The following is a 12359-nucleotide window of genomic DNA, read 5'->3' on the forward strand; positions in this document are numbered from 1 at the left end:
AATGCTATACTTTTGGAATAGATTTCCATCACAACTTTTGGATCCCAGGGTCTTACTTTGTAGTTCAGGCTGGCCTTGAGCTGAAGGTAATTCTCCTGCCTCGGCCTCCTGAGTGCCAGGATTAGGCATTCAGGCATGCACCACCATGCATAGTAATCAGGAAAAATTTTAATAAATTTTATCTGAAAAGGATTGAGCAATGCCTAAAATGAAATTATTGAGACACAGATATACACAGTGTATGGGGCATTTGAGAACAAAAAGAATATTAATGGCCAGTGAAAAGTAGTTGTTTTATTTTCCTACAGTAATGAAATTAAAATATTGCCTAATTTATACTGGGAATTCAAAAATGAAGTGAAACAATGCCATTCAATATATGTATCTTTAAACAATTTTAAATAGTTGAGTTAAAGTTACTAGTGTCCAATCAAAATAAAGAGTGTATTCCTAAATGTGTATCTGGGAAATTTTCACAGTAAAAAGTGAGCAACATTATTTCACATAGTAGCATACCATGGTATTTTAGTGATACTTTACCAGGAGCTGTGATATTAGGACCAAGAGTGGCTGCAGCTGGAGCAGGTGGCCGAGAAAGGTGAGGATAGGGTCATTTTTGAGTTAGTGGATATTTTGAGTGAAACCTAGACCTCAAATGAAGAAATCCTTAAGGAACAACATCTGACAATGAGTCTGTGTGGGTAACATGGAGTGTTCTCAGCACAGACCTAACTGAATTAGAGTGGCTACTTACTGTAGGCCTTGGGTCAAGACAGCAATTTTATACCTTCCTGCTGGTTCGGAAAGGAGTGTGTCAAATCAGAAGCAAACTGATTGTTCTTTAAAGACTGTATAAATTTGGCTTCCAAGAACCAAATGCAGTGAAGTAGAATTGTTACTTGAATTGGACATTCCTCATTATGAAGACCATACCTTGTGAAGCTTCCAGAGAGATTTGGAACCATCATTGGGACTCATATCTCAAACTGAAAGCATGAGTGAATTCCAGTTGTGTTTTAACTGCTGCGTTGCAGAGCAGCCTCAACCTAAGTAGTCCAGTTCAGTACAATGGCACATGAAAAACCAGATTTGCAAGTTTTGGAGGAGATCAGAATTGGAAATCATCAGATTACTCATGCACGGATGATGAAGATGATTTATTATGGTAAAATACATGTTTTCGTCACAGAAGAGTAGTATGAGTATCTGATGATGACAATGATTATGACAGTGAAGACGTCTACTTTGATATTGGCCATGTGAGCTTGTGACAGTAAAATGGAGCAAGAATCAACTGAGATGAACACAGGGAATGCAGAACTTTTGATTCAGATGAAGAAAACTGCAATGTGAGTACATATTTAACTGGTTGAAATGTTGCAAAATGGCCACTCAACCAAATGGAACAATCTAAGGTAGAGCTAGGTTCAAAAATATAGTGATGACCTTGGCAGGGGTGAAACATATTGGATAGAGTGGCAGCACTGCTATTCAGTGTTGAAAATTGAAACAGATGAAATGCTACAAGATGCTGTGGCTGTACACAAAGGTTGAAGTGCAAGTAAACACCAATACAAAGGTGCTTATATATAAGCACATACTGAAAAATCTATCTATTGTATCTCACTAGCTGAACTGAAAAAGCATTTGTAGGTCTGCTGTACTTAGGAGGGATTTTTAATGGTGATTGCAGGACTTAAAAGACTTCTGGAAAACAGTGGGTCAAAATATAGCATAAAATTTATGCCCTTATAGATGGAAAGATTTATTATGCTTTCAATTTGAACATTTATCCAGGACTCAGCTATCAAGTTCTTATTCATATGATAATAAACCAAATAATTTGTGAACAGATCATCCTTCCAAACTAATTGGAATGTGACATTGAAATTGGTTTATCAATTTCCAATTGATGTTACATTTGCTAACAGAGCGCAAGTTGACCAGCACAGAAACTGTACACAAGAACAAAGCAGAAGTCCCAGATGAAGTGTTGGAATTTGAAAACAGAATTGTATAGTATAGTCTTTAAATTTCAGAAAGATACATTACATTCGCCTCATGTGTGGCAAAGAAAAACTGGTACTGCTGATGTCAACATTTCGTCATGATGGAAATATTGCTGAGGAAACTTCAATGAAACAGAAACCTGACATGGAAACTTTCTACAACTAAACTAAAGGTGGAGTAGATGTTTTTAGTGAGTTATGCAGCAACTATGTCACTTACAAGCATCGACCAATGGTTGTGTTTTACTTGATCCTAAACGTGTGGTACAAATAGTTTGATAGCTAACAAAGAAAAGAAAAAGAACAAAATATCACAGAGAAAAGGATTTTCTTAGAGGATTGTGACTGAAACTCATAAAAGATCACTTTTGGCAGAGGAAACTCAAAATGTTTCTGCACAGAAAACTGCAAAATAGTTGCAGAGCACAGTGGTGAGCTAACCAGTATACAGGCAAGTGCAGCATCACAAAGACCAACAGGAAAATAAAATAGATGTTAACTGTACCCTACAAGAAAATACAGGAAAATGAAGCAAATGTGTTGTCAGTGTAAGTGATACTTGTGTATGGAACATGCAATTGTTTTGTGTGAAGACTGCCTTGGACATGAGTTGTAGCTAAGCTTATTTTTGCGGTAGATTTTGTTTCTGTTTACATTATAGTTCATCTTGGTTTTTATTTCCGATGTTATCTTTTAGCGTGTGTAAGCAAGTATACAACTAATATGAAAATGTTGATGTCTGTTCTAAGCACTCATTACACTTTTTATTTGTTTTGTTTTTTACCTTTTTGAGACACAATCTCACTGTGTAGCCTAGGTGGGCCTCAGACTCACAGCAATCACCTATCTCAGCCTCCCAAGTGTTGGGATTACAGGCATGTACCACCATGCCTGGCTCCTTACACATTTGATGTTTTATTTTATTGGCATCATATTTCCCTACAAAGTACTTGTTGTACGATGTAGTAGGAAGCTCCTGACAAAACAAGAAGAAAAGAGAAGTGGCAAGACTGCTGCAGAGGAAAGGAAAAAACTAAGCACACGTGATGTCAGTATAGGTTTTGTAAGCACACAGACGATGTGAAAATGTCAATGTCTATTCTAGATGCACAATACATATTAGGGATTTAATAATTTATTGATATATTATGTTCCTGTTCCTAAACACTGAATAATTAGAACCTCCTAACAAAACAGCAAGATCCCTGAGGTGTCGAGTATGTCTTACAAAAAGGCCAAGAAAACAAAAGACATGTGCTGTCAGGGTCAGCTGTGTGTGTATGGAATGTGCTGTTGTCATGTGTGCAGATTGCCTTAGTTGTGATAATTCAAGATTTTTTGGGAGTGTTTTTGGCATTTTCATTGTAGTTCATATAGGAATTTATTCTGATATTCTTTTTCAGTCTTTATACATCAAAAACCAGTCAGTGTTGAAGATGTTGGTGCTTTTTCTTGATAAATATTAAAAACTGAAAAAAGTAATATTTTACCTATAATTTTGAAGTTTGTGAAGTACTTTCACATAAATTATTTGATCTTTCTAATGACCAAGTGAAATAGGTGGTATCTCTATTTCATAAGAAAGGAAATTGAAGTTCAGTGGTTGCTTTACATCTGGAAAATGTCAGCACTTGCCCTTGAACCCATCTCTGCCAACTCTAAAGTCGGTTATGTAAGATCTGTCTCTCTTCCCTTAAGGGTCCCAGTGGGTACAGCATCTTTAAGACCTTTTTGCCCACAGCTTAGTTGAAGCTTTCCTGTTGCATACTACTGACTTGCGAGCTTTGTGGGCTCTGCTATGCTAACCCTTCTGCTTATCTTGTCTGTTTTCTTTTGCCAGCCTTTCACTATGAATCCTGTTTTTGTTTTGGATCACATCTTCAGACTTGCACAAGTCCCATCTTCTGCTTTGGTGATCAGTTAGTTCCCCTTTATTCCTCACCGCTTGGTTGCTGCTTCCTCTTTGATACTGCCAGGAGTCATCTGTCTACATCTGTCTGTTAGGTTGCACACATAGCACTGCTCTTAATTTCTCAGTCACAGCCCTGTACCTCCTCCTTACCCACCAAGAAATGTCAGGCATTTAGGATCATGGGGTTGGCAAATGGGACAGTGCTAGATTATTTGTTGTAAGGTAGTGTTAAATTCTAGTGAGGCTGTGGAAAAGGTTCTAGGAAATTTGGAGGTTTGGGATCCTATATGTGGTAGAATTAGTGAAGCTTTTGGGGTATATGATCTTTGAATAAGACTTTAAAAGATAAGTGAGTTTAGCATTTCTGTTACAAATCTATATGTACTATTTACACACAGATGAATACTGTTAACTTGTTTAGTGACAGATGTAAGATCAAGCAGATATAAAAACTGAAGGCATAACTTTTTATTAAAAACACATTGTTGAGGTTTCTATGTTTACTTCTTTTTTTATTTTTATTTTTGTCTTTTTATGTTTACTTCTTTACTGACATTATTTGAAAATTTATGTGAATCTGTAGATTCCAGTGAAGCTCACAGATTTTCAGCATTTTTTGCTATGACATTTTAGTGTCCTCTAAAGTAAAAATTTTTGAAACCATTGACAAGTGTCATTTTGATAAAATGTTAATACTGGGGTTACAATGTAAAAAAAGACATCTTTTCATATCTCTACACTTGACTTTCTGCTTATGCTATAAATTAAGTTAGAAGCCAAAGTTCACTTCTCAAATGAATTCCATGGTTTTATAGAGATATAAAACTAGACTTAAGAGCTGGGAAAATAGCTCAGTAGTAGAGCATTTGACTAGCATGTACAGGTCATTGGGTTTGGTCCCCAGAACCATAGTTAAACTAAATTAAATTTTAGTCACCTGAGGCTAGAAAGATTAATTTACTCTTGCTTTGGCAGTTTTAATTGGGAAGTTTTCTGACTGACTTAATTATGATAGAGTTTGTGATTTTTTTAAGAAATGCATAGTCACTAAGTGAACAACTTCTATCTATATATGGTATTTAGAGCAGGCAGCTCAGTATGTACAGGCAATTTAAAGTAGTTCTGGTTGCTCCAAGAATGAATTTTCGGTAATTTAGAAATATAGAAATTTAGTTTGACATCCATTTCTTCTTCAAAAAGACTGTACAAAGATATTAGTGATTAAATGAGTTTTCACCGAATTACTGTTAAGTATTCTAGCTTTATTCTATAACATGGAAAAATCTGACAGAAAGTATAAAGAAAAAATTTCAAATTTAAAATAATGAATTTTGATCCACAACTTTTCTTGTTTTCTTCCTTCCTTCCTCCTTCCCTTCCTCCCTCTCTTTCTCTCCTTCCTGCCTTCCACCACATAAAATCTTACCAAAATTATCATAATGTTCAGTGTATAAATTAATGCAGACCTATAAAATTTGTCTCCTGAGACCAATGACTTACCAGTTTTTATTGTTAAAAGTGGATTTTGTGGCATTTGAAAGTGTTTTCAGCTCTGAAGAGGAAGTTACTTGAGTCACATAATATACTTAGGGCCTATATGAAAAGTTATATATTTAGTGGAGAAAGCAATAAGTGTGTGCTCAGGCAAGTCATTTAATATTTTGGGTTTCAGTTTCCTCACCTATAAAATCAGTAGCTTAGCTTGGATGATCAATACACTGAAAAATGTTCATGGTGGCCAACTCTGTTGTTGGTAAATGTGTTACTCCAGCCTGTCCCGACTTCAGTTAATTAGCATCATCCTTCAGCGTGAAAGTTAAATATCTAGACAGTGTTCCAGCAACTTTTTTCTTTTTTTTTTGAGACAGGACCTCACTAGTAATTGGGCTGGGCTTGAACTCACTATGTAGCCCAGGCTGACTTTGAACTCACAGTGATCCTCCTGCATCAGCCTGGTGAATGCTGGGATTACACATGTGCATCACCATGCCCAGCTGTAGCAACTTTTTGAATTATGTTTAAGATAGTCTGTAGTCATGCTCTATAGAATATAGCAAAGCATATTTTTCTTTTGTTCTTTTGATACTTGTGTAGTTTTTTTTTTTAATTGTGCTCTCCTTTTTAAATAATACATGACTAAAAAATGAAGTAGAGGCTGCTTATGAAGTAGCATGATAAGTAGAGTCAGACTTTGAGTTACTAGTTACTTAGTCTAAATGTTCTCTCTCTTACTCTCCTGTTACTCTGTTGGACATTTTCAGTAGTAGGCAAGGGTCTTGGGAAGCTTTTTTTTTTTTTTAAACTGGGGATTGAACTCAGGACTTGTCCTGCTAGGACAGGCACTTACACGCTAAGGTAAACCCCGGCTTTGGGAAGCCTTTTAAAGGACTGTAGTAGTAAGAGGTGACATAGATGGGCACTTGAGTTTGAATCCTTACCTCATTCTTTAGTAATGGCTCCATGTTTTAGGGTGTTATTTAACCTCTTACATTCTGTTTCTCTTAATACTCAACTAGAGGAGAATTGTAAGATTTTAGGTTTTTGTCTGTTGGTTGGTTGGTTTTTTTTTACTGGGAATCAAGCACAAGACCTTGTGCTTGCCAGGCAGGCACTTATGCCACTGAGCTGTATCTCTGGCCCAAGAATTCAGTTTTGTAGCACACGATCAAGCCTCTCTAGATTCTAAATCTTATCCTTGCCATTTCTACTACTGCAACACTATCACTATTCACACTGAGAATGTATGATAAGGATGCAGAGCATGATTACAGTTAACTTTTAGCCTCATTTTTATCTTAGTCCTTTTAGACTACAATAACAAAATACCATAGGCTAGTGGCTTACATACAATAAAAATTTATTTCTCATAATTCTGAAAGCTGGAAAGTCTAAGATTAAGGCACTAGCAGATTCAGTGTCTGCAGGAGCCCATTTCCTCATAGAGGGGAAACCACATGGTGGAAAGAGTACAGATCACTTCAGATTTTATTTTGGGGCACTAATTTTCTAAGTCTTACCTCTTAATATCACCTTAGTGGTTAGGATTTCAATATACAAATTTGGGGAATGAAAGATGTTTTTTTTTTTTTAAGCACCTAAATAGTTTATTGATCAGTTAGGTGATGAGGTTAGGAGGACAGGATGAGATTTATTTCCAAAATATTACTTTATTGTAAAAAGTTACTAATTTTGGGAGACTTGTGCTAAGAGGACTAAGAATGTGGTCTGAAAATTTGAGTTAGAGGAGTGACGTTAGCTGTTTATCGTCTTTCTGAAGGTTCTATGGCTTGTGGTCCAGATAGCCAAATCTCTCTACATTTATAGTTTGAACATTTCAGGAACCAAGTACTTCCACAGTAAGGGTATCGAGGCCCTCAGACTTTATGTAGTTTAGGGCAGAGTAACTTTTTTTGTAGTGAGAATGGATATGCTCACCTTGCTCCTTGTCCCTGTTTTAAATGAGATACTTAAAAAGACCTGGATTTATAATATATCCTGTTGGGTAAGACAGAGGTTAGAAGTCCTACTCTTAGCTTTCTCATCCCCTTCTAGCACTACCCATATATATAAGCAGAATTGTGCCCTCGACTTATTGCTGCCACTTAAACCTTAAGCAGCAGGAGAAAAACTGCTGCAGCTAATATTAATTAATACCTGTGATACCTGGAGTTAACCAGAGAACACTGACACCATTTCCCTGGGAGTGGAGGCATAACACTCTAGAAGACGAGAACAGAAGTGGGAAAGTACAAAAGACGGTCCTTGCCTTCCGTGTTTTTCTTTCTCATGGAAGGAGGAAAACCTTTCCAAAGTAGGCAAAATGTCCCCACAAACTTGTGTGTTCCCTTACTGATTAGCAGCAGCATTTCTGAACAGTGCTGGAAAGAATAGTAAGTTGGAGTTAGCTGTGGATTCTGGTCCTGTTGTTATCTGTTGGATGTTAGGAGAGTCACCTAATTTTTTTCCTTACTGTGGAAATGGTAAAGATGATATCTGTGCTGAATATCTGGTTAATGTAAGGATCAAAAACTAAAAGGACTAAAGTTCTTTTTATTATTATTTTATTAGATATAATAGTAATTAGTGAACTTGTCTCTTAACACTTTACAATTCCACACAACTCCTGTCTCACTGCCTGCTGTATCTTGCCTGGAGTATTTAGGCATGGGATAGGGAAGAGTGAGTTAACTTCTATCACTCCAGGATATGGACCCCCAGCCTGTTGGGTTACTGATGTCCCTTTTCACTGAGAGCTGTCCAAGACCTTATTTAGGATGCTCTTTTCCCATTTCTCCATGGCAGATTTCTCAGGGATATGTAGAGGTGCCAGGAGAAGCTGGTTGTGCTGTGAGAGGTGTATATGCACACCTGTTACATTTACCCTGGGATAAGAGAGTCAGAGCCATTGTTGCACTTTGATTACTTACTTAAAAAGAAATGGAGCTTTGGTGGTAATTAAGAGTGTTATTTGGCTAGTTGAGAGTTTTTGTATTGGCACTTGTTTAACCACTGATGAGTACACTAATAAGATGGAAATATTGCATGATTTGGAAATGCAGACCCAATTAAGTTATCTTTAGTACATTTTAATGGAGGTACAATTTCAGATAGAACCTAGTATTGATATAAGTATTTAGTGTAACTCTTACTATGTTTGTCTTAATGACTAGCATGAATTAGGCTAAGAAATAACCTACCCATTTTAGATTTCTTTCATGTTTAGAAGTAACTGACAAGAGTCAAAGAATTTTGAAGTTGATAATAAGCCCAGTAAATATCTATTTCAAACCAGTTTGAAAGATTTTAACATATAGCAAGTTAAAGTTTAGTTTTCTTAAGTAGGTACTTTCTTGAGTTCATAAAAATTGGGATAGAACAATAATTTTTAGTTTTTAACTCAACGTAAGAGTTCTTAGAATTAAATCTTAGATTTTCTTAAGAACAAATTGGCCTCAATTTGTTTTTTTAGTTTTGGTAATGATGTGTCTATCTTGTGATTAAGCACATTTTAAGTACCTTAGACTTATTACAGTTGTAAAGAATTTAATTAGGCATTGAAGAAAATGTAATTCTTTGTCTCACGTGAATTGTTGGAGAAGCCAGTATAGGAAAGAAGATGGCAGGAACAAATAGGTCAAACACTGCTATACTAATCAGAGCTGAGAGGTTGTTTTCTTTTGGTATAGTGAAATTAGAGCTGATTAATTAGCCTACTTTGTGATTACTGAAACAGTGTGTCACTATGACAAAAAAAGGAATGAGTATAGAAATAAAACCACCATAGGTTTTTTGCTTATGCTTTTGTAGGAGTATTGATTTATTCATACAACATTCACTATACTTTGAGAAAATCTTTTTGTCAAATACTGCACTAATCTTGAAGAACAAAGATAAAGAGATGCAGTTGTCTTTCTCAGGAAGAGCTGAGCATCTAATAAGAGGAATAGTGAAAAATATTTACAGGATTGTGTCAGAATTTCTAAAGTGGACCTCAAGATATAGAAAATATATAAAACAAGGGATCATAGTTTTCTGACATATCAGAGAAAACCTTATAGAGGAACACATAAAATTGATCTTGAAAGGTAAATTAAATTTGGAGGAAAGAAGGTGTAGTATTGTGTGGGCCGAGAGAACAACTTGCAAAGACAGAGTGAGAATACCACATTAGGGAATACCAGACAAGGTTAAGAAATATGCTAAAAAAATAAGATAGGTGCTACCTTGTGGAAGGACTTCCACACCCCTTTCTTCAGGGGTTCACCAATCAATTGTGAGATGTCAGTAGATTCACTGCATAGAAGAACTGGAAAGATATTGACGATAGTAGAAAATTTTGGTTAGAAGACAACCCAAATAGTGAGTAGTACAAATTGGCAAGGCTGTACCATAAAAGAAGATATGTTACACAAGTGGAAGGAAACAAACATTCCTGAATTCAGATTAAGCCTGGGGATAGTCTAGATTCTAGTAGAAATCATGTGGATAAATGTTGCAGTTTACTTTAAAAGAGAATATAAAATAATTGGGACTTTAGCTTAATGGTTTATAATGGGCTAAGTAGAAAGTAGATTTCTTTATGAATTAACTAGAACTTTTTAGATAGTTTTATTCTGGAAGAATTATATAAACTTTCTAATTATGTTTTCTTCAATTTATTTAGATCAGCTGTTCCATGTGTTAGCCTTGCACATGCGACTTTATACCATTGACTCTGAATATAATCCCTGGAAAAAGCTCACCCAGTTAGCAGAAGATGTGAATTCACAGTAAGTATTATTAAAAGATTAAAATCATTAAAATTCTTTTTGAAAAAATTGCTATTAAATACAAAATAAGATGGAATTTTCTATATGAATATCTAAATACTTCACATTTTATGAAACATGTATGCATACAATAAAAATTGAACACAGTTTGTTGTTATGCTGTTTTAAAGAATTCCGTTTGTTTTTTATGCAGGTGAAGCATTCATATGGAAGCACATGATAGATAGCTGGTTATCCTTTGTATGACAGAATGGATTCAGATCGCCTTAGTCTGTTTCCTCCCTTATAAAGTTTACCTTAGTTCTTCACCTAATGGTTTTAGTAATTCTTGTGATTCACAAACGAGCCCCCAAACTCAAGTTCAAAAAAATGAGGGAAAAACATATTTTAAAAAAGCAGCGCTGATTTATTTTATCCTGGGCCCAGTGACACAGTGCAGTTGAAGTTGCAAAAGCTGTGTGTTGCTTCTCCAGACTTGCAGCCTTTTTGTACATGTGACAGTTTACAAAGTAAGGGGTTATGGGCTTGATCAGGAAATCTGCTAAGGAAATGAGCAAAACCTTTGTTTTCCTTAGCAGAGGATAGAGTAGTCTAGCAGTAATTAACAATTCTTTGTCCACTTATTTTAACACCACATCTGTTATTTGTGGAGGGCTACAATGGTTAACGTATCAATTAGGTTAGATTCCTAGGGATTTAGAATTCTTTACAGAGGAGAGCATTGATTAACATACCAATTAGGTCACCCAGAGAGGGGAAAAAGCGCATACAGTAGGGTACAGCCACTTTACAGGTATTTTGGTATAACGAAGCTCTTTTTGAAGTCTTTTCTTTTATTGACTGAATTGTTTTTAAATTTTATTAGTGTATGTTTGTAGTTCTGCAGTTTACAGTCATCTTTGAGAATGGTACTACAGTTTCTTTCTTTTGTTATCTTTTAATCCTCTCTTTCTTCCTCCTCTAATTCCTCTATCTAGTTTTCATTCTTGTTGAATTAGCTTGTTATGGCATATAGTGTCTATGTGAATTGAGGTTATTACTGGCCTATACAGGGAATATTTTTATTCTACTTGTTTCCTCTCCCCTTCTCATCCTTTGTGCTTTTATCCTTGGGTCACTTCCTTACTGCAAGAGATCCAGCTCCTTGGCCCCTTCTGCTGTCTTTTATTCTTCTATTTGTACTTTGCCTCACTCAAATGAGGGATACCATGTGGTATTTAAGCTTGTGTGTCTGACTTATTTCACTCAGCATTATATTTTCCAGGTGCACCTGTTTTCCTACAGATGATTCAACTCTGTCATTCTTCATAGTAAAGTAATATTCCATTATATATAGATACCACATTTTCTTTATCCAGTCATCTAGTTTTGGTCGTACAGTCTATTTCCAGTATTTAGCTATTATGAATTGTGCTGCTATAAACATTGATATGCATGTGTCACTGTACTATGATGTCTTAAGCTGTTTGGGAAACATACCTAGCAAGGGGATCACGGGGTCATCTTTAATTTCTAATTTCAATTCTTTGACCAGTCTCCATACTGATTTCCATAGTGGTTGTAGTGATTTTTACATTTATACCAGAAATAAAAGAGGGCTCCTTTTCACTAAGCCTCACCAGCATTTGTTATTGTTTGGTTTCTTTTTATATTCTTTTTTTTTGCACCAGGGATCAAACTCAGGATCTGCACTTGCCAGGCAGGTGCTGTACTGAGCTAAACACCTGGTGCTATTGTTTGATTTCCTTTTTTTTTTTTTTAATTTTATTTAAGGAGAAAAAAAAAAAAAACACCGAAAAAGGGTACAAGTTATACAGAATTTCAAAAAAACAATAAACAGTAGGGAATCACTAGTTAATAGATTACATATTGTTATCTTAGAAATAGTTGTTCAAGTTATAAAATTATAAAGCATATAAAGCATATAAAGTGGACTTTCAAACAGTGAGACTGCAAACAGTTCTGTTCAATGACCCAACAAAACTCAGTAATATGGTTATCTATCTTATATACTTAAATATACATGCAGTTATATCCTTTAGAGCACTTTCTTTTCTTTTGTACAATGACAATTACACATTTGGGGTTTTATTACTCCCACAGTTCCTATTAGTTTTTTTGAAGAGAGTAAAACCAAATGTGACATAACAGAACAGAGTCAGTCAAATG

General features: G+C 35.5%; 1 protein-coding gene across 7 annotated transcripts in view; it reads left to right on the forward strand.

Annotated features, from left to right (window-relative positions):
- Ubr3 (ubiquitin protein ligase E3 component n-recognin 3) overlaps positions 1-12359 on the forward strand; it is a 199132-nt gene that overhangs the window by 146974 nt on the left and 39799 nt on the right. For 6 of the 7 annotated variants that reach the window (XM_063259240.1, XM_063259242.1, XM_063259241.1 and 3 more), the window contains one exon: positions 10085-10190. In XM_063259240.1, the coding sequence (XP_063115310.1) occupies positions 10085-10190 (106 nt within the window). Of the gene's footprint in view, positions 1-10084; positions 10191-12359 lie in introns of those variants that run through there. The other variant, XR_010050855.1, reaches the window with a different exon arrangement.

Source organism: Cavia porcellus, unplaced genomic scaffold (genome assembly GCF_034190915.1).
Source record: "Cavia porcellus strain 051 isolate PalLab524CR breed Dunkin Hartley unplaced genomic scaffold, mCavPor4.1 scaffold_12, whole genome shotgun sequence".
Taxonomy (NCBI): Eukaryota; Metazoa; Chordata; class Mammalia; order Rodentia; family Caviidae; genus Cavia; species Cavia porcellus.